The sequence below is a fragment of the Rhinatrema bivittatum genome, chromosome 2 (genome assembly GCF_901001135.1).
Source record: "Rhinatrema bivittatum chromosome 2, aRhiBiv1.1, whole genome shotgun sequence".
NCBI lineage: Eukaryota > Metazoa > Chordata > Amphibia > Gymnophiona > Rhinatrematidae > Rhinatrema > Rhinatrema bivittatum.
The window spans coordinates 793,410,536-793,432,268 of record NC_042616.1 but is presented as its reverse complement, the minus strand read 5'-3'; the positions used below and the strand labels follow the sequence as shown (position 1 = coordinate 793,432,268).

The following is a 21,733-nucleotide window of genomic DNA, read 5'->3' as shown; positions in this document are numbered from 1 at the left end:
TTTTCTACAACCCCCCTCCAAGACCTGCCAAAAGTCCCTGGTGGTCCAGCGGGGGTCCAGGAGCGGTCTGGGAGCGATCTCCTGGACCTGGGCCGTCGGCTGCCAGCAATCAAAATGGCGCCGACGGCCCTTTGCCCTTACTAACTGGAGTCGACCAATGGCAGCGGTAGCTCCTGTGACATAGTAAGGGCAAAGGGCCGTCGGCTGCCAGTAATCAAAATGGCGCCGACGGCACTTTGCCCTTACTATGTCACAGGGGCTACCGCTGCCATTGGTCGCTCCCGGACCGCTCCTGGACCCCCGCTGGACCACCAGGGACTTTTGGCAGGTCTGGGGGGGGGGGGGTCAGGAGGGTGGGGGGTTTTGTTAGATTTTTATTTTTTTTTATATTCGCTCCATAAAACGCAGACATTTTCCCCCCAACTTTTGGGGGAAAAAAGTGCGTCTTATGGAGCGAAAAATACAGTAATTATTCCCCCTATAAGAAGACCCGGCGTATAAGACGACCCCCGACTTTTGAGAAGATTTTCAGGGGTTAAAAACTCGTCTTATACGCCGGAAAATACGGTAATTACATTTCATTTGGATTGTGCTGTTTGTTTAATTTTCTTGTTTTTATATTTCAGGGAAATAGTTGAGCATATGGTCCAGCACTTTAAGACTCAAATCTTTGGCGATCGTAAACCAGTATTTGATGGGAGGAAAAACCTTTATACAGCTATGCCACTTCCCATTGGCAGAGAAAAAGTAAGAATTATAAGTTTTGAATTCCTTTTTCATTGGGGTCATGAAATGATCATGTACCATAAGAGGTTTTGAGCAAGGATTGACTTAAATGGAAATGTTCTCAGGTTGGCAGCCTTAGTAGAACTACTAGATCTTAATTACTAGGCACTGATGAGAATCTGAGTTTAAACAATATACACACAAAATAAGATTTAATGCATGACAATTTCTTTTACACATTAGTTTTGAATATTATGACTATATAGGTCAAGAAACGTATTATGTTAGCCTAATAAAAATGCCCTTTATATTTTTGCTTTTTTGTTTTTCTTAACCTTTATTTCTGGGCATTCAAGTGGACTAACATGGCTGCTACACTACTTTATGCATTCCGTAGAGTTGACAGATACCAAAGGGCCCGTTTGGTAAAATCAGCCATTAACCCGATTTTAACACTAGATTACTAAAGGGTATAATGCCTATAGTAAGTTGGGCATTAAAATCAGTGTTTTGTGGGTGATAATGCTGATGCATTACCAAGACTGGTAACCTGAGCCCCCCTCTGTGGGCCAAAGGCCCCCCCCAACCACCCCAGTCAGAAGTAAAGGGACCCTGGGCTGAAGTCTGTCCCCTATTCAACCCCTCCCATACCTAGACAATTTTGCTACCCCATTTTAGTATTAATGAGCTGCTTTGCTTGAATTTTCTGCTACTCTGCTCGGAACTAAATGTGGACTAGTGTACTTTAGTACACTAGTCCACATTTAGTGTGGACTAGTGTACTAAAGCGCATTTAACAGTGTTAATACATATTAAATGTGTTAATGCAAGTGGTTGTGCACATTAATATAAATGAACTTTAGTAGATAGACCTCTAATTGTCTTATTGCTGTTAACTATCTGCTTCCTATGACTAATTGTAGATTAAATTGGAGTGAGCTTTTTAGGACTAAAAATAAACTATTTTAAAACACACATCTGGTTCTTAAGTGTTTCATATGTGTATTTCCTAGCACCTAGACAGATGGGTTCAGGACTAGTGGGTTATGCACCTGTACCAGCAAATGGAAATGGAGCAAGTTGACATCACAGTATATATATACTCCTGCAGCGACATCAGCCTGCCAGTATTCTCAGTCTCCAGCAGATGGTGGACGTGCTTCTCCCTTCTGGGGATTGCTTCATTTTAGAGGAGAAAGGAACAAGGACATGTAATTCACCCCACTCTCTTGAGGTGATACCATATGGTCCCTGCCCCGGTTGAGAATTCTTAAGGTGATTTACGTGGTCCCTCAGATGAGTGCCTTGGCCTGGTTGCTGGCGTGGACTAAGCTGTAAAAAAGAAAAAGTAAAAAAGAAAACCCAGTTGAAATGCAAGCGGGTGCAAGAAGCCGAGCGCAGCGGTGATGGTATTTACTCTCTCCCCCCGCAACTGGAGACCATGCTTGTACTCAGCTGGGTCGAGCTGAACTCAGGTAAAGCGTTTTTTTTTTTATTGGTTTAAGAAGAGAAGGGGAGTTGATTAAGGTTCCTGCCTTCTCCCTTCCAATCTCCATCTTCGGTGAGTGATCCAACAACTGTTCCCACCTCTTATGGTGTTGAGGATTGAGGGGGGAGCCTGACGAGTTGAGCAGCATTTACAGCTAGGCCCCACTCCGAGGCTCAGCTGGTTTGTTGTGTAGTAGGCTGCAGCAGTGCCTTTGTGTGCTTTTGTGCGTCATATACTGTCCCCTTCAGTTCTGTTGGATCGTGACTTGTGCGGCCTTGTGCGTTGCCTTGTGCACCTAGCTAAGCGCCTAGCTGAGCGTCTAATTTGGCGCCTAGTTAATGGCATAGAAGTGCCTACAGGGTGCCCAAATTGTTGGTGCATGTACGTGCCGTTTTTTACGCTCATAAGCACAAATGCATTTATTTTTATGGGCATTCCCTGAGCAACCTGTTGGCGCTCAGGTGGGCACTTATTTCGGCACTTTGCTGTGAAAGGCGCCTGTAGGAAAAAAAAACCTTAAAAAAAATAAATAATAAGCACCTTGCCCTGTGTGTGGTATGCCATATTTGGGCATCGCAATCTGGCGCTGTTTGGAGTTTCAGAGGGATTTACTCCCTCTGATTTTACTAAGCCCGGTTCTTCCCAGCCTGGTGTAGGAATGGAGAAGGAGCTGCTAGAAGGGTCGCCTGATCTTGGGGCTCCCCTAACTGGTCTTTACCAAGGGCAGATAGTTCAGTGGGCTCAGGACTCCTGTCCCCGGGCCTTGACATGGATCCTTCAGGCACAGTTCTCAGCCCTGAACAATCTTGCCAGGCCAGTCTCAAGTAGTAACCTCCTTCTCGTCTGGTACTACGGTTGAGCGCCGAAGTACGCCTAGGTCAGCAGCAGATTTCCTAATAGGGATCTGGATGGTACAGATGTCGAAGTCCAACTTACCTTTCTGGAGGATTGGGGCATTTCTCCGGGTCTAGAACCATACAGAACCATATTGCATTCCTTCATAGAGATGAGTTCACAGCTCTGATTTCCCAGACATTAAAGGTGCTGAGAGTACCTGGGGATGATTACATGTCTGCACTAAGCAAACAAAAAATAGGCGATTCAAGAAGTGATCTTGAGTGCGGCACCCCAGAATATAATTTTAAAGGGGGTTGGGTCTTTGAAGGCCTGTACTCCCTGGATCCAGTGGTAAGAGTGCTTGCGTTTTCCGAAAGTAGATGCGCTTGTCTGTGCCATCTCCTCCCTCCACGGGGTTACTCCTCCCCGTGGAGGGAGGAGTAACCTTGAAGGATGTGCATAATAGGAGAATTGAGGCCATCCTTAAGCAACCATTTGAAGCAGTGTTAATGACATTGCAGATAGTTTCCTGATGTTCCTTGGTGGCTTGTTCTTGTTTACTTCTCTCTCAGGAGGTTGATGATTCTGGAGTGAATTCCAGGGCAGTTATGGAACTCGACTCCACCTTTTTAGCAGATATGGACTGCGATTTGTTCCACCTCGGCCAGAGGAGTGGCTTCGGTAATGGTGGCCAGGCATCAGGTATGGCTGAGAAATTGGTCGGCCGATGTGACCTCCAAAGCTAATTTTATGAAATTGCCTTTTAAAAGCTCACTCTTGTTTGGGAGTGAGCTGGAGAAACTGGCTAGTAAGTGAAGTGAATCCCCAGTTCCTTGGTTGCTGGAAGATAAGAAGCAGTTGTTGTGCCCCTTTGTATTAGAAGTCATCTAAGGGGTTCCAAGCGGTTTCGTCCCTACAGAGGGTTGACCTTTCAGAAGACTGGGCTTTTCAGTAGGTCTTAGTCCTTTCTTCCCAGACAGCCCAAGCGAAGCGTGGGCTTGGGTAGTGGAACCTCCCAAGCCTCCCAACGAATGTTTGCCGACCCACCCCCAGGAACAGAAGATAGGGGGGCGCCTTTCTCTCTTTTATCAAAGCTGGTTCAAGATCACATTGGATCAGTGGGTCCTGGAAGTGATGCAAGAAGGGTATGCACTGGAGTTTTGCAGTGTTTCTCAGGACTTGTTCATAGTGTCTCCCTGCCACTCACTGCAGAAAAAGCAGGCAGTGGAGTGTACACTGTCAAAGCTCCTCAGTCTGAGGCCTGTGGTTCCAGTACCTACGTCACAAGGAAATTTGGGTCGATATTCCATTTCTTTGATTGTGCCCAAGCAGGAGGGCTTCATTTGTCCCATCCTGGATCTCGGAGGTCAACCGTCATTTACAGGTGACTCATTTTTGCATGGAAACATTCCACTCAGAGATAATGGCCATGCAGTCAGGGGAATTTCTGACCTCATTGGATCTGTCCAAAGTGCATCTCCATATTCCCATCCGATTAGAGCATCAATGTTCTGCGTTTTGCGGTGTTAGAGTGCCATTATCAGTTTCAGGCATTGCCTTTTGGTCTGGCCACTGCTCCCAACACTTTTTCCAAGGTTATGGTGGGGATGGTGGCAGAGTTGAGAGAGAGGATGGAATCCTAGTACACCTGTATTTGGACAACTGGCTGATTCGGGCCAAGTCTCTGGAAGAGAACTGCTTGGTGAACCGCAAGGTGATCTCCCTGTTGTGGGAGCTCAGTTGGGTAGTGAAACTAGCTAAGAGCAATCTTCAGCCTTCTCAGTCATTGGAGTACCTGGGTTTCGGTTCAACATGAGGCAAGGCAAAGTTTTCCTGCCAGGAGCTAATATTCAGAAGTTGACACGTACATCTTTTAGTGAACTCTATACGCCTGACAATTTGGTCTGGTTACAGGTACTTGGTTTGATGGTGGCAACCCTGGACGTGGTGCCATGATCGAGGGTGCATATGTGTCCTCTTCAGCGTTCCTTGCTATCTCGTTGGAACCCACAGTCTGAGGACTGTTTTGATTCGGCTCCATTTGCCAATGGAAATCTGCTCTCATATCCAGTGGTGGCTGCAAGCGGATCATCTGAGAGAGGGAGTTTCCCTGACATCGCCGGACTGGTTGGTACTCATGACAGATGTGAGCTTCCAGGGTTGGGGAGCTCACTGTCGAGAACTAATGGCGCAAGGGCGCTGAACTACAGAAGTCTGTCTAGAACATCAGTTGGCTGGAAGCCTGGGCAGTCTGATTGGCATGCTTGCAGTTCAGCTGCAAAGTCGAGCGGTCTGGGTAATGTTGGACAATGCAATGATGGTGGCTTCTATCAATCAACAGAGAGGAAACGAACCAGCAAGTGTCGCAGGAGACAGACCAACTTATGGAATGGGTGGAAATGCATCTTCAAGAGATCTCAGCTTTGCACATTGCAGGTAAAACCAATGTAAGAGCAGACTTTCTCTGCAGGGAGAGTCTGGATCCAGGAGAATGGGTATTGTTGGAAGAGGCATTTCAGCTGATAGTGGATTGCTAGGGCCTTCCGTTTCTAGACCTGCTGGCGTCTTCTCGCAATGTGAAGATTTCTCATTTCTTCAGTTGCAGGAGAGATCCAAATTCCTTTGGTATCGATGCTCTTGTGCAGGTCAGGCCAGAGGACAAGCTGCTATATCTTTCCCCCCATGGCCCATGTTGGGCAGAATAGTTCAGAGGATCGAAGGCTAAAGGGGGATGGTGCTTTTGATGGTACCAGATTGGCCCAGGAGACCATGGTATACAGATCTGTGAAGACTCCTGGTAGAATTCCCTATTCGTCTTTCGGCACACAGGAATCTGTTGCAGCAGGGACCTGTCCTTCACGAAGATCCAACTCTGTTTTGTCTTACGGTATTGCCCTTGAGAGGGCTTGCTTGCTGAAGCATGATTGCCACCTTGCTGTGAGCATGAAAGTTCTCCACTTCTTTAGCCTATGTGCGGGTTTGGTAAGTTTTTGAGGCTTGGTGTCTCATCCTGATGTGGTCCATTTCTTGAAGGTAGTGAAACATTTTCGACATCCTGTGCAGTTGCTGGTACCCTTCTGGAGTCTTAATCTGATGTGTTCCCTTTCCTTGTGCTTACTGACCTTGAAAATGGTGCATCTGGTGGTGATATGTTCTGCGTGTCAAATTTCCAAATTGCAGGCCTTGTCTTGTCAGGAACCGTTCCTTCGGGAGACTCCAGGAGCGATTCAACTGCGTACTGTTCCTTCTTTCTTGCTTATAGTGGTTTCAGATTTTCACTTGAATCAGTCCATTTCCTTGCAGTTTCTGGATAAGGAAAGATTCGGAGGAATATCACCTGTGTTGTCCCTTGGTTGTCAAGAGACATGTCTTGAGGTTTCTAAACCTTTCCAAAAAACGTATTGCCTGTTACTCCTTCATGGGTGAGCTGGCTTCACAGGCTACAATAGCTCGCTGGATTAAGGAGGTAGACAAGACCACGTATGTGGCCACGGAAAAGCTGTTGCCTACTGAGGTTAGGGCTCAGGCAGTATCATGGGCAGAGGTTAGATTGTCTCCTTTTGACATTTGCTGAGCTGCGATGTGGTCCTCCTTACACGCCTGATCCTGATATTGTCTGGATGTGCAGGCCCGGGAGGACCCATCTTTGCACAGGTGGTTTTGACTGGACTGCGGGCAGCCTCCCATCCTATTCGGGAGTAGCTTTGGTACATCCCACTGATCCTGAACCCATCTGTCTAGGTGCTAGGAAATGAGAAATTACTATTTACCTAATAATTTCCTTTTCCTTAATCTAGACAGATGGGTTCGGCTTTCCGCTCTTGGCTGCTGTATGATTGTGTAATAGTCCTCCTCCTGTGTGGCTGCGTGTTCCAGGATTACTGGTAAATGTTACACATAGACCGCCCAAACCGTTACTTAACTGCAATTTGATGGCGGCGTCTTCCACTTATTCATACTTCTGACACTGAAACCCGACTTGCGTAAGTTTCGAACAAAATCCTTCTTCAGGAGTTACTATATTTCTGTCGCTCGTTGTTCCTGTTCCACTGCCAGGGCTACTCTTCTCTGATTACAATCTATGTGCAGCAAAGCCTCCTAACCAGCATCTTCAATGGTGGTTTCAGAGTGATGTTTCAGAAATTGCAAGACATAGCCATTTTGAAACAGCCTGCATAGTGGTAAAAGCAGCAGATTGTGTAGTAAACAGCCAGTTTGAATGCAGTAGAGTGGGGCGTGAGAGGAGTCTGGAGAAGTGGAGGCAGGTTAGTCGCAGAAAGAGGAGGTGAGTCAGGAGGAAGTGCCTGTGCAATGTAGTTGGGCTGAGCGCTTAGAGAGGCAGCTGGCCATGGAATTGTTGAGTGTCCTGGTTGGTGGGAAAGGAAGGAGGCTGCTACAGATTGGGGGAAAGGCAAGCAAGCAAGATTTCTGTATAATGACGTGATTGTGCAAGGGTGGGGTACTCGAGCAAGCACCTGAACATATATGCACATGTGGGTGTATATATCTATTATTTCGATATGTGTCTATATATATATATATATATATATATATATCGAAATAATAGATATACACATATATATAGATATATATATAGATATAGATATATATATATAGTGTGTGTATGTATACACGAGGGTGGGGGGTATTCGAGCCGTACATACTCAAGACCCTGCCCCTCTTTCCCCAGAAGCTTCCCATTACTATGGAAACCCGTGCAAAAGACAGGATCTTGAGTTGTGTTGACTGGCTGCAGGCTCTCCACTAAATTTTATTTTTTAGGTTGCTTTTGATGGGGTAGCTATAGGTAAGCAGCTAGGAGGCAGGCCTGGATATAGAGGCACAGCAGCAGTTGCAGTGCTCTGGCACCTATTAAAAATTGGCACTGGAGGTAGTTGCCTATGCCTAAATCTGGGGGTGGAGCCTCCAAAATTTTCCTAAAGAAAATCAAATAAGCCTGATTGCTTCTGTGCCTTGAGCCTCATAGGGGGATACCTTTCTGGGGTTAATGATTTTTGTAGGTTGAGTGCTGAACATCAGAAGAGAGGCAGAAACATAGCGGAAGGGTGGAATGATTCTTGGAATGGAATTTTACTTTTGTAAATTTTACTTTAAAATATAAAGAAAAAAAAACAAGACTCCATGATTGCTCCATGATGTGATTGCCCCTTGAATATTGTGCAATTCTGGTTACCACATCTCAAAAAAGATATAGCAGAATTAAAAAAAAACCTACAGAGGACAACTAAAATGATATAGAATGGAGTGATTCCCTTATGAGGAAAGGCTACAGAGGTTAGGGCTTTTCAGAAGAGATGGTTGAGGTAAGACAAGATAGAGGCCTATAAAATGAGTGGAGTGGAACAAGTAAACATGCAATGGTTGTTTATGCTTTCAAAAAGTACAAAGACTAGGTAGAGGATATGCTTTGAAGTTACTATGTAATACATTTAAGACAAATTAGAGAGAATATTTTTTTTTCTCAGTGCATAATTAAACTCTTCAATTCATTGTCAGAGGATTTGGTAAAACTGTTAATGTAGCTGGGTTTAAAAAAGGTTTGGACAAGTTCCTGGAAGAAAAGTCCATAAACCATATCCCTGGGATAAACAGCATGGAATTTATCGACCTTTTGAGATCCTGCCAGATACTTGTGACCTAAATTGTGTGATCATCTTATACACCCTGCGATGTTCACAATTGCAACATATTGGAAATTGAAGCTGTTAATTGCTTGTTGGTATAAACAGGTGCATGACTTAGCAGTCATTGTAAAAATGACCACCTCATATCGGAAAAAAGTCATTTCTACATGATAAAGTATGGGGGCTTGGGATCAATAGGGGAAAAGCATTTGTGGTCTTGTACCTGCGGGGAATGGAACATTTGTAATGGTATTCTCTGGACTCCTTTTTTTGCTATTTGGGGGAAGCCTGTGGAATGTACATATCTATGCGTCTTGAGATGTTACTTGTCCCGCTGTCAAATGTTTTTTTTCAAGTATCTGCCATTTGTTTAAATAAAAAAACAAACCAAAACAGTATGAGACTGCATGCCTGAGAAGAATCAATTGTATACAGCAGTGTTTCCCAACCAGTGTTCCATAGCATACGGGTGTTCATTCTCACCTGGTCAGGTGAGCCTCAGAAAAGTAGCCACTGTCTGATTCTCACATCCAGACCAGCACCTGGGGGTCTGCTTGAGCAGTCTGCAGCAGCAAGAGTCACCAGCAATGACTCTGAAGCATAGGAACGCCTTTCTGAGAACATGTATAATCACGCACGCCTCTTTCTCCTAGTTACAGCATGAGCCCTGGAGTGTGGTAGTTAGGGGGCAGCATGCAGGGCTTAAATAGGCGGTGCCTGCTTTGTGCGGCATGCACAGTACCTCCGCATCTTCTCCTTCCTGAGCATTCTCCTTTTGAGTCCTTCCAGCCTCATTATTATCCCCAGGCTGAGTAAGACAGGGAGAGCATGCACTTAGCACCGGATGTGATTTATTTGGACTGTTGGGAAGGGAGCATTGGAAGAGATCTGGCAGTTCATGATGCAGCAGCTCAAGGTAAATAATTGATCTGGCTGTCCATATCACACTGACTTCTCCTGCTCTTGTATATAGAGGGAACTGGTCAATTGTGATAGATTCATGTATCTCCACCACCTTTCTCTTAACATTTGGAAGAGGCTTTCATTGGTTCCCTAGCAATTCATTTGACCTTATCCTCATTGCTTGTTCCAAGGAGGCCAGTGTGCTACATATCATTTTTATTAATGTAGCTGTACCTTGGGCTTGAAAAGGTTGGGAAACATTGACATAGAGAAAATTGTGTTAGTTCTTTATTTCATTTTTAAGCTGCAAGCAGAAAGAATCATTATGTTTTTGTTTTCAACAGCTGGTGGAACTGGAGGTCACGTTACCAGGAGAAGGCAAAGACCGAATATTTAAAGTGGCTATAAAATGGATGGCCTGTGTGAGTCTGCAGGCGTTGCATGAAGCTCTTTCTGGACGAGTGCCGAGCGTTCCTTTTGAGACTGTCCAGTCCTTAGATGTAGTAATGAGACATTTACCCTCTATGAGGTGAGGGCAGAACTTATATCAATTCCTTTGTAATACTTGAACTGTATGAGAGGTTGTTTTCTGATGATAAACAGGATAATGCAGCTGCATATATGGGTGATGTCATTCAATGGTGTTGACCGACAGCCTTCCTTGAAGGCTGTGGTAAAGTCAAGAAACTTTTCTAGGCATGCATGGGATTTCCTGCTCTGCCATTGCCGTGCGAGGGCCCCCTCAGTCTTTTTTTTTTTTTTTTTGTCTGTGGACCCATTGGACACGGTCTCTCTCTGAAAAGATGAAGCATTCTTCAGTGTAATACACTCCTCAGTCACCTTTTTTGTTTTCCTCTTTTTTTTAGTTAAGTCATTTTTTACTTTTGTTTAAATTGTTTGCTGGTTTCATTGGCTGCAAGCCCACTTTTTTTTTTTTTAATACGTGTCAGACACACTGAAAGGAGCAATCATCAAACCAATTATCAGAAAGAAAAACATGGACCCCCAAATACTAGCAAACTACAGACCAGTATCAAATTTACCTCTAATGGCCAAATTAATCGAAAAAACAGTACAAACACAGCTATCTGAGCACTTAGATAATAACAATATCCTTCACCCGTCTCAGCACGGTTTCCGTAAGCACTATAGTACTGAAACACTTCTACTTGCTCTAACAGATAATATACTAAGAGGGTTCGATAACGGAAAACAATATATTCTGATATTACTAGATTTATCAGCAGCTTTTGACACAGTGAATCACATAATACTAATCAAAAGACTTGAAGAAATAGGTCTACAAGACAAAACAATCAAATGGTACAGATCATATCTAAATAACAGAACTTTTCAAGTTCAAATTAAAAACACACTATCCGAAAAGATTACCTTGAAAACAGGAGTCCCACAAGGGTCAGCATTTTCCGCTGCTCTGTTTAACATATATCTGCTGCCACTATGCCATCTCCTCGCTGGACTGGGAATCATACACTATATCTACGCTGACGACATCCAGTTAATCCTACCAATTGATGAAACTATTGAAAAAACAATAGGCTTAGCCATGATGTATCTGGACATAATAAAACAACTACTAAACCAAATGGAGCTAATAATCAACATTGATAAAACTGAATTTATACACTTAGAAAGGAAAAGCATGAATATCACACAAACTCCAATATTTCTCAATAACCAACAAATTGACTTTATTTATTTATTTATTTATTTATTTAAAAAGTATTTATATACCGCTTTTTAAAATAAAATTTTATCAAAACGGTTTACAACAGGTTAAAATAAAGTAAAAATAAAAATAAAATATAACTAAAATAAACATAAAATACATAAATTTAGCTAAGTAGCTAGATAATTGCTAGCTAAAAGAAATTATTAATTAAAAAAATAATAATAATGGTAACATGCCATGGGTAAACAGAATAGGGAAGGTAAAAGGGATGAAGGGGGGGAGGGGGGTGGCAACTTATTGGATTAGCAAAGAAAGTTCGCAATCTCGGAGTAATAATTGACAATGAACTAAACCTCAAACAACACATATCTTTAAAGGTTAGGGAAGGTTATGCTAAACTCATGATACTCAGAAAACTGAAACCATTATTATCCTTACCAAACTTTCGTACTGTACTCCAGTCCCTGATTTTCGCCAGCACAGACTATTGCAATGCCCTGCTACTAGGCCTACCCAACACTACAGTAAGACCTCTACAGATTTTACAAAATGCTGCAGCTAGAATCCTCACTGGAAAAAACAAAAGAGACCACACTGGAAAAAACAAGAGAGACCACATAACAGATACGCTCGCCACCCTACATTGGCTTCCCATAGAACAAAGAATACAGTTCAAAGTACTGTGCTTAGTACCCAAACTTATCCACGACGATAAAGCAGAATGGCTGAACACAGCACTTAGGGTACATGTCCCACACAGAAATCTAAGGTCAGCAAACAGAGCACTCCTTCCCATTCCTTCTGTGAAAACTGCAAGCCTTACCCAGGTGAGGGACCGAGCACTGTCCCTAGCCGATCCCATATTATGGAACTCCATGCCCCGTGACCTTAGACTCCAGAGCAATCATAAACTTTTCAAAACACAGCTCAAAACCTGGCTTTTTATACAAGCCTTCAAGAAAGAAAATTGATGCAGGCAATTAATCAAGGATATGCGGCATAAAGCACCGAATGCCTAATTTAATGCTCCTTACTGAACTAGTTCAACCTATTTTAACTGTAGTTAACCATCAGGACATATTACCATGTTACCAAAAACTAATGGCACCCCCTATGTAATGTACGACCCATATTTTTTTGATACAGGTGCCCTATTGTAAACCGTTATGATGGTGAATAACTTAATGACGGTATATAAAAACATTTGCTAGAGTTGTCTTTCTCCTTACTAGAAGGATTACTAAATTGATGTCTATGGTGAAAAGAGTTTCTCAATGGGTAGACTTTATCTTGGGTTACGTTGAGGACATGGGCCACATGGTATCAACAGTTCATTTTACTCCAGTAGCACATCTCTGTATAAGATGAGCCCAATGGACATTGAGGTCTAGTGTAATGAAGCCACTCAATGACTTAAAAAAAACCAAAACAACCGCAAATCTAGGTCACGGAACAACTCACCACAATCTGGTTTGGTGGCTTTCCTATTGAAATCTGTCCTTGGGATACATTTCCAAATTCCTTCTTATCAAATAGTTCTGACAACAGATGCCATTAGGTTGGACTGGGGTGCCCATTTATAATGGCTCTATACCCAGGGCTCCTTGTCTGTCTAGGAAAAAAGCTATGGCATTCGTATTCTTGAGTTGTGGGTGGTAAGATACACTTGGCTTTCAGAGATCAAATGGTCAATATGGTTGTTTTATCCCAAAAAGTCAATCAGGTGGTTATGTTCTACCTGAATAAGCAGGGAGATGCAGGAGTGAATACTGTATCGGGAAACTATCAGGGCAAGGGACTGGGCAGTCTTTCTTGGAATGACCGTCAGAGCCAAGTACTTAGCGGGAAGAGCACACATCCTGACAGTGAGACTGAGTACTAGTGTCTTCCCCCCCAAAAAAAATTATTCCCTCAACCCTAGATCAGGATGTTATGAATAAGATACCCAATATAGATCACTCTTTGACTTTCTAGAACAGGAAAGTCCCAACTTTCTGTTCCAGGAGAGGGTCAGCAGGCCTGCTGCTTTCACTGGAGGAAAGGCCTTCTGTATGTGAATCCTTTGATAATTCTAGTTAAGAAATCTCTAATAAAACTCAGTTGAGGTCATGGAACTATTGTCCTTCTGGTTTCATTTTGGCTAAGAGGGGTTTGATTTTTTTCTCTTTAAGCAATTACCCCTGAGGGAACCAATCAAATTGTGTAAATCACCCACTCTTATAAATCAGAATAAAGGAACGTTATTTTATCCCAGCATCCAGTTTGGACCTTCACAACCTGGATGTCAGCAAAGAAGTAATCCCATTCTTTAGGCTTTTCTGAGGCAGCATCTCAGAACTTCTGACTCCTAGCAAGGAATCCACTAAATTCTTATGGGTTGAAATGAAGTAGGTTTGGCTTTTAGTGCGAGAGCAAGATCCTAGATGTCTTCTCTTGTCTCACACAAAAATGGTTTGAGTACTTTCTACAGGCAAGTCCTACCTCTAAGCTAGCTGTCAGGGTACACCTCAGCATGTATTCTTTTCTATTAGTCTATTCTTATACTTCTGTCCTGCTTTATTAATCCTAATGGACTGCCCAAAACTGCTTACAGCAAAATTAATAAAATATAATTTAAATGCAATTCATGAAAAATTCATATTTAATACAAAATAACACAGGAGCAGTAAACATAAAAATGGCTACTACTGGGTTTAGAGCCTATGGTGAGCTCTGGACCCTTATTGGACCACCAGGGCTTACTTTGTGAGTAAGGGGAGGGTGGTGGCCTCGCCCTCAGAAGGCCTTGGCCTCGGAAGGCCTGATGTTTGTATTGCAGTGGAGGAGTAAGGGGGTGGGCCAGGGACTGGCCTTAAAAATGTTTTAAATTTTACATTTTTGGATATGGTCGCCTCCAGGGCTGATGGGGTGGAACAGGGGGGGGGTCTATGGAGAGGCCCCCATGGTGTTTATGCAACTTTCAGTGGGGGGCACTTATTGTGCCGCACAGTGATGGTGGCCCCACAGTCCCATTTATTACCACAGTATTTTACTATGGGGAAAAATAACAGGTTGTCACATTGACAGGGTCATATATCATGGCTTTATGATTCCAGCAGTATTTTTCCCTCTGGTCCAGTTTTTTCAAAAGCAAGGAGAGTACAGAAAAAATTGTTTGTAGCCGTTGGTGTTCTTTAACGATGGTGCAACTGGATGAATATAATCATTCCCCTGAAGAAGAAATTATTACTTTTAAAACATGGCCCGTGTCAGGTTTCCTAAACAGCATAAGCAGACACAGACCTTAGAATTAAAGACCTAGATGAGTTTTTAGAGCAATTTAAAAAAATTTAAAAAAAATCTTTACCAAGGAAGGATGATAAAAATATGGCTAAGCTACTAAAACATTTTTTTGGTAACCTGATAATTTGAGCATTAACCCTCATATGCTTGCTGCGTGTGTGGTTTAGATAACAGATGATCTAGTAAGCTGAGAAAAGTTTCAAGGCTTTTCCACATCTTTTTGGGAAAGCTGCCCCTTTTAGTGTCATTGAGTGACATCACTCATATATGTGGCTGCTTATCCTGTTATAAGTGGGTAACTTTGTTTTCTGGGCTTTCAGCTAATGTACCTGTAAAGAAATTTCCAGTTTCTCATATGTGGTTGTATGAGCTTTACTAGTAAGATCTTTACTTTCCCTATGCCAAAATTTGAAATAAATTTCAAACCTGCATAACTTAAGCTGCAGACATGCACATAGATTACACCAATCTTCAGAATAAACTTGTGCTCATCAATCTGCTTTGAAAACTTATCCCACTAAATCTACCCTGTACAAGTTTCACCTTTTTTGTGTGCACAAAATTTTCCTGAAAATGTACACATACAGTGGAATTTTGTAATGTGTGTTTGTGTAAGTCCAAATCCCCCACTGCCAGGAATGCCTCTGTTCAGACCAGGTAAATTTACAAGCCAACATGACATCATGTGCTTAAATCTACCTGCCTATCAGCAGGGCAGCTTTGGAAAAAGTCATATTTGCAAGTAAAGCACTGTTGTACACCCTGAAGTCCCATTGAATATTACCCCATTATTTAGTAAACTGTGACTCATACCAGAATTGTAAGACAGACCATTTTGGCAAGATGTATTTTGCCACAGTTTTTGCATATTAGGAAATGCTCAGCGCTGAAGATAGAGCGGGCCGAGCATCGCGAGAAGCATCGTCACCGGCACAGATGGGAAATTTCATCTGGTGCCAGCACAGACAAGGCAGCAGCATCGACCTCTGCCAAGCCGCCATCTAAAAGCTCCTGGGGAGAGGAGCCCCCATACTCCTCTGGACCCGGGACCCTGAGGCTTTCCCCACCTACAGTGGTGCCAGGAGCCAAGACTCCACAGATTCCTGTGGACCCTCTGGCAGTGCCTAGCTAGTCTCCAACCCCGGGCCTCGCATTACCTACGCCAGCCTTTCGGGAGGAATTGGACCGGATGGTCCAAGAGGCAGTACTTCAAGCCCTTTGGGGCTTCCAGTTACCACCAGCGCTGGTCCCCATGCTGACGTCCGATCCGGTGCCTGTTATTTTGGTTCTGCTCCTCAAGCGCGTGGACACTCTCTCTTTTTAGTCTCAATGCTAAGCTTCGAGAAGAGACGGCTGAGGGCGATATGATAGAGGTGTTTAAAATAATGAGAGGTCTTGAACGAGTAGATGAGAATCGGTTATTTACTCTTTCAGATAATAGAAAGACTAGGGGGCACTCCATGAAGTTAGCATGTGGCACATTTAAATCTAATCGGAGAAAGTTCTTTTTTACTCAACGCACAATTAAACTCTGGAATTTGTTGCCAGAGGATGTGGTTAGTTCATTTAGTTATAGCTGTGTTTAAAAAAGGATTGGATAAGTTCTTGGAGGAGAAGTCCATTACCTGCTATTAATTAAGTTGACTTAAAAAATAGCCACTGCTATTACTAGCAATGGTAACATGGAATAGACTTAGTTTTGGGTACTTGCCAGGTTCTTATGGCCTGGATTGGCCACTGTTAGAAACAGGATGCTGGGCTTGATGGACCCTTGGTCTGACCCAGAATGGCATGTTCTTATGGTATAAAACAAACACCCTACTAAAGCACATCACCCTACTACCCTTCAGTAAGACATGGTGGTTGCAATAGAAATGACGGCAGAAGAAGACCAAACGGCCCATCCAGTCTGCCCAACAAGCTTCGCATTTTTTTCTTCTCATACTTATCTGTTTCTCTTGGCTCTTAGTAACCTTTTGGTTCTATTTCCTTTCCACCCCCACCATTAATGTAGAGAGCAGTGTTGGAACTGCATCTTAAGTGAAATATCTAGCTTAATTAGTTAGGGGTAGTAACTGCCGCAATAAGCAAGCTACACCCATGCTTATTTGTTTACCCAGACTATGTAATTCAGTCCTTGTTGGTTGCTGTCTGTATATAGATCCACTTTTCTTCATTCCCCCTGCTGTTGAAGCAGAGAGCTATGCTGGATATGCGTGAAGTATCGGACTTTCTCCCCTGCCGTTGAAGCAGAGAGCTATGCTGGATATGCATTGAATGTGAAGTATCAAGCTTATTTGGTTTCGGGTAGTAACCGACTTTACAAGCAAGCTACTCCCCGCTTTTTTGTGAATGCAAATCCTTTTTTCCACATTTCCTCTTGCCGTTGAAGCTTAGAGCAATGTTGGAGTCGCATTAACCGTGTGTATGTTTATTGAATAAGGGTATTATTTCCAGGTAGTAGCCTTCATTCATGTCCTCTAGACTTTATGGATCCACAGTGTTTATCCCACACCCCTTTGAAGTCCTTCACAGTTCTGGTCTTCACCACTTCCTCCGGAAGGGCATTCCAGGCATCTACCACCCTCTCCGTGAAGAAATACTTCCTGACATTAGTTCTGAGTCTTCCTCCCTGGAGCTTCAAATTGTGACCTCTGGTTCTGTTGATTTTATTCCGACGGAAAAGGTTTGTCATTGGCTTTGGATCATTAAAACCTTTCAATTATCTGAAAGTCTGTATCATATCACCTCTGCTCCTCCTTTCCTCCAGCGTGTACATATTTAGATTCTTCAATCTCTCCTCATAAGTCATTTGATGAAGACCCTCCACCTTTTTTGTCACCCTTCTCTGGACCGCCTCCATCTTGTCTCTGTCTCTTTGGAGATACGGTCTCCAGAACTGATCACAGTACTCCAGGTGAGGCCTCACCAAGGACCTGTACAAGGGGATAATCACTTCCCTTTTCTTACTCTATATTCCTCTCTCTATGCAGCCCAGCATTCTTTTGGCTTTAGCTATCGCCTTGTCACATTGTTTCGCAGACTTCAGATCATTAGACACTATCACCCCAAGGTCTCTCTGCTGCTCCGTGCACATCAGCCTTTCTGCCCCCCCATCGAATACAGTTCATTCGGATTTCCACTCCCAATATGCATGACTCTGCACTTCTTGGCATTGAATCTCAGCTGCCATATCTTCGACCACTCTTCCAGCTTCCTTAAATCCTGTCTCATTCTCTCCACTCCTTCCGGCATGTCTACTCTGTTGCAGATCTTAGTGTCATCCGCAAAAAGACAAACCTTACCTTCTATCCCGTTCGCAATGTCGCTCACAAAGATATTGAACAGGATACCTTGCAGCAGCAGGAACAGACAGGATTGTGAATATCGAGGGAAAAGTGACTGCTGCAAAGCATAGTTAGATCCTGGAGGAAAATCTGTACCAGTCTGCCATTGACTTGGTTCTGGGGAGAATATTCACCTTTCAGCAGCACAATGATTCTAAGCACAAAGCAAAAGCAACAATGGAGAGGCTCAGCAAGAAGAAAGTGAATGTCCTTGAGTTGTCAAGTCAAAGCCTAGATCGGAAACCAATAGAAAATGTATAGCAAGACTTTGACTGTAGTCTACAATTGATCCCCCAGCCAACCTGAAAGAGCTTGAGATCTTTTGCTAAAAATTGACAAAACCTGCACCATCCCACTGTGCAAAATTTATAAATCCTTATCCTAAATGACGTGGTTATTTCTGCAAAAGAGCTTCAACCTAGAATTGAGTCAAAGGGAGTGAAGACAGCATGCAATTGAGACTTTTTATTTTTACTTTTGGAATATTTCTATAATCGCTCTTTCATGTTTGGAAGTGTGGAGTATGTTGTGTAGATCAGTGAAACAAATTCCTACTGTAATGTGTTCTGATATTTCATTTTTTAAATGAAAAATGTACATGGGTGTGAAGATTTGCGGAAGGCACTGTAGAATATCCACAAAGATTCTGATTAAAAGTGAACTGAAATCTTTAAAATAAGAGAATTTGCTCAGTTGTGTAGCTTAAAGGGACCACAAGGTCTAGAATATGATCAAATAAACTTGTTAAAATATTAAAAGCAGATTTTAGAGAGGCCTGAAAATAGCAGAATTTGAAAGTTTTGGTGTTTTATATGGGCGTGAATTTCCAGTGGCCCTCTGCTTCCTACATTGTCCTTTGAGTTTAGTCTCACCTTAACTGACTGTGATAAAACAGAAGGAAATATTTCTCTTTAAGCCTTTTGATTTTGATGTATAGGAAAAATAACAGGGGAGAGGGAAGCACTCGGGGGTAGATTTTTAAAAGGAGCATGCACGCGTCCATGTGCATGCGGTTCCCTGCGTGTGCACATGGAAGCGGCGATTTTATAACATGCGTGCCGGATTTTAAAATCCGCATGTGCAGGTGGCACGCGCAAGGGGGATGAATTTTAGTAAATTACGCGTAGCAACACAATTGGGCCTTCCCCAGTTCCCTCCCAGTCTGCTCCAATTAATGAGTGGACTAGGAGGGTTCTTTCCTAACCTTAACCCTCCTTTTCCTACCTCTTCCCCTCTTCACCCCTAACCTAACCCTAACTATCCCCATTTTTTTTTTTGCTTTTTTTTTTACTTACTGCTCCATTGAAGCAGAAGCAAATTCTGTGCGCCGGCCAGCTGCCGGTGCGTGCTTCCCCGGGACAGCGGCTAATGGCCACTGTCCCGGCTGACCTCCAGACCACGCCCCCCTCCCAGCCCACCCTTTTTTCAGGGCCTGGCACTTGTGTGCGTGTTGGGACTTATGCACGTGGCCGGGCCCTTTTGAAAATCTGCGCAGGGCCCAGCCACGTGCATAAGTCCTGATTTTTATGCACGTAGGCCTTTGCTCTGTTTGCCAATTTTATGACACTGAAGGGCGAATTTTCAGTGTCTCCTTATTACAGAAAAAAATAAATTAGAGGGTTTTAGGGATTCTGCGTGGCTAATGTTTCTGGAAGAAAACCCTTTCATGTTTTTTTTGGTGTTTGAAGCAAAAAAACATATATTTTGGGGAATATGTGAACCATTAGGACCCAAGTAAGTGGAAGAGAACCTACTAGGAGTGGGCTATAGAAAAAGAATGAGTTCATGCCTTACACTATGAAGCAGTAAACATGAGAACCCTTCCTGGGGAAAGATGAATAACTCTCCCCTTTGCTTTCCCTGGTATGGGTCCTGTGCTTTCTTAGTGTTCATTTAGAACTTGATCATAGCACAATCTGAAGAATTGAATGTAAAAAAAAAAATATCTGCTTAACTCTCTTAGATGTCAGAAGAGCTGATAAATGTTTGGCTTCAGTTAAATGTATGTAACATATGTTGTCCAAGCAAGCAGTTCAGTTTAAAAGTCTGCATACAACAGCAATGCAAAGGTATACATATATTTATTTTCTATTCTGCTAAGACTAGTAATATGGGCATTTTGTCATTTCATGAATGTAACACAATAATTTCAGAGCAGTCTCACGAGCTAATTACTGGGTGCATGGCTTCTTAAAATACAGCAGCCCTTTTCTGAACAGAGATTACTATGTAATTAATAGTATAAGCACCTGCATTTATTTATTTATTTATTTATTTATTTATTTATTTAAAATTTTTATATACCGACATTCATCCAGGATATCATATTGGTTCACATTGTAACGCAAAAACAAACGCACGGCATGGCGCTTTACATTGAACAGTAAACATGACAACAAGGCATTAACGAGAGGGGGGAACAATAACATGGGAAGTTTTGCAATAAAATTATAAACAAAGTTTGCAATTATATACATATGTACAAAAGAAAGAAAACTGTGAGGTTAATTTAAAAAACTGTGAGGTTAAAGTTGCATGATGCATCTCTGTAACTTTAATTTGTGTCATTCTGTGTAAACCATGGTCTAACAAGCAATGTCTTTTTTTTAAAAATTTTTTCCTTTGGGAAAGTGAGTAGTCAAGGCTGAACTGATTTTATATGTATACTTGGACATTTTGTGTTTCCCTGGTGTTCTTGGGTTTGAGTTGTTTCATCACCTTTAGCCTTATAATGAAAGAAAAAGACCCTTTTTCCACTGTATTAAAGATTTGGAGCATTATCTACTGATGCTTTTTTTTGCATTCTATATCTGAAGGCAAGAAGAAGGCTTAGTAAATCAGGGCTTTTGATTGAAATGAAATAACGGGCTGCTAATTGACGTTTGCATTTAATTCCAGGTATACACCTGTAGGTCGGTCATTCTTTACTGCCTCTGAAGGATGTGCTAACCCACTTGGCGGTGGCAGGGAAGTTTGGTTTGGATTCCATCAGTCAGTCAGACCCTCACTGTGGAAAATGATGCTCAATATAGATGGTAAGCCTTCCCATTTTATGTGTTCAGGTACTGCTATCGGTGGTGCAGAACCTTTTGAGTGTAAGCAGACCAGCATCTCTTGCATCCCATGGAGGAAGAATCGGTATGTTGCAAGCACGCCAGCAATCCAGGTTTCAATTAAAATTTAAAAAAAAGGATGTTGCCACCCCTCAAAAGAACTAAGAGCAGAAGACATGATGATGCAGTGCGTGACGTGTCTGGGACGTCGTCGTTCCGGGCTATAATCTGTTCAAGAAGGGCAATGTTATACAGAAAGGGAGCGGCGTAGCATTTTAAGTAACTGACTTGCAGGGGCTGTGGGAGGAAACATGGGATCGCAATTTCTGTTGGTATAATCTACAAATCAGCAACACAGGGAGGAAAAGTGGCTAAAGATTTAGTTGGAGATTTGTAATGAAGGTTGGGAGGTACTGCCAGCGGGAGGTTTTCATTTGACAGAATTTGAGGCATCCCTGCCGCAGCAACAGTTAGAGGCAGGGGAGGTCCTCAACTTTCTTAAGGCAGGGATGGCCAACCTTTCATGTGCCCAGAATGCACAGTACCAAAGAGCCTTACATTTTCAAGAAATAAGGGGTATGGGTGGGGAAGAGGGGGTCCTTAGAGGTGATGTCATCCAATGGCACTGACAGTGCTTTAGAAAACTAGAGGAAAACAAAGCCTAGAAAGTTTTTTTTTCTGACGTTTAGGACTTCCTCAGAGGACCCCTTCAGTCCTGATTTCTCTACAGACTTTGTAAAATGTATTTCTCTTTGCTC

General features: G+C 42.8%; 1 protein-coding gene across 3 annotated transcripts in view; it reads left to right on the top strand.

The window, feature by feature from the left end:
- The window catches only part of AGO2 (argonaute RISC catalytic component 2), a 225,163-nt gene that overhangs the window by 61,971 nt on the left and 141,459 nt on the right, over positions 1-21,733 (top strand). For 2 of the 3 annotated variants that reach the window (XM_029592084.1, XM_029592085.1), the window contains 3 exons: positions 627-747; positions 9,945-10,129; positions 20,821-20,957. In XM_029592084.1, the coding sequence (XP_029447944.1) occupies positions 627-747; positions 9,945-10,129; positions 20,821-20,957 (443 nt within the window). Of the gene's footprint in view, positions 1-626; positions 748-6,927; positions 7,036-9,944; positions 10,130-20,820; positions 20,958-21,733 lie in introns of those variants that run through there. The other variant, XM_029592086.1, reaches the window with a different exon arrangement.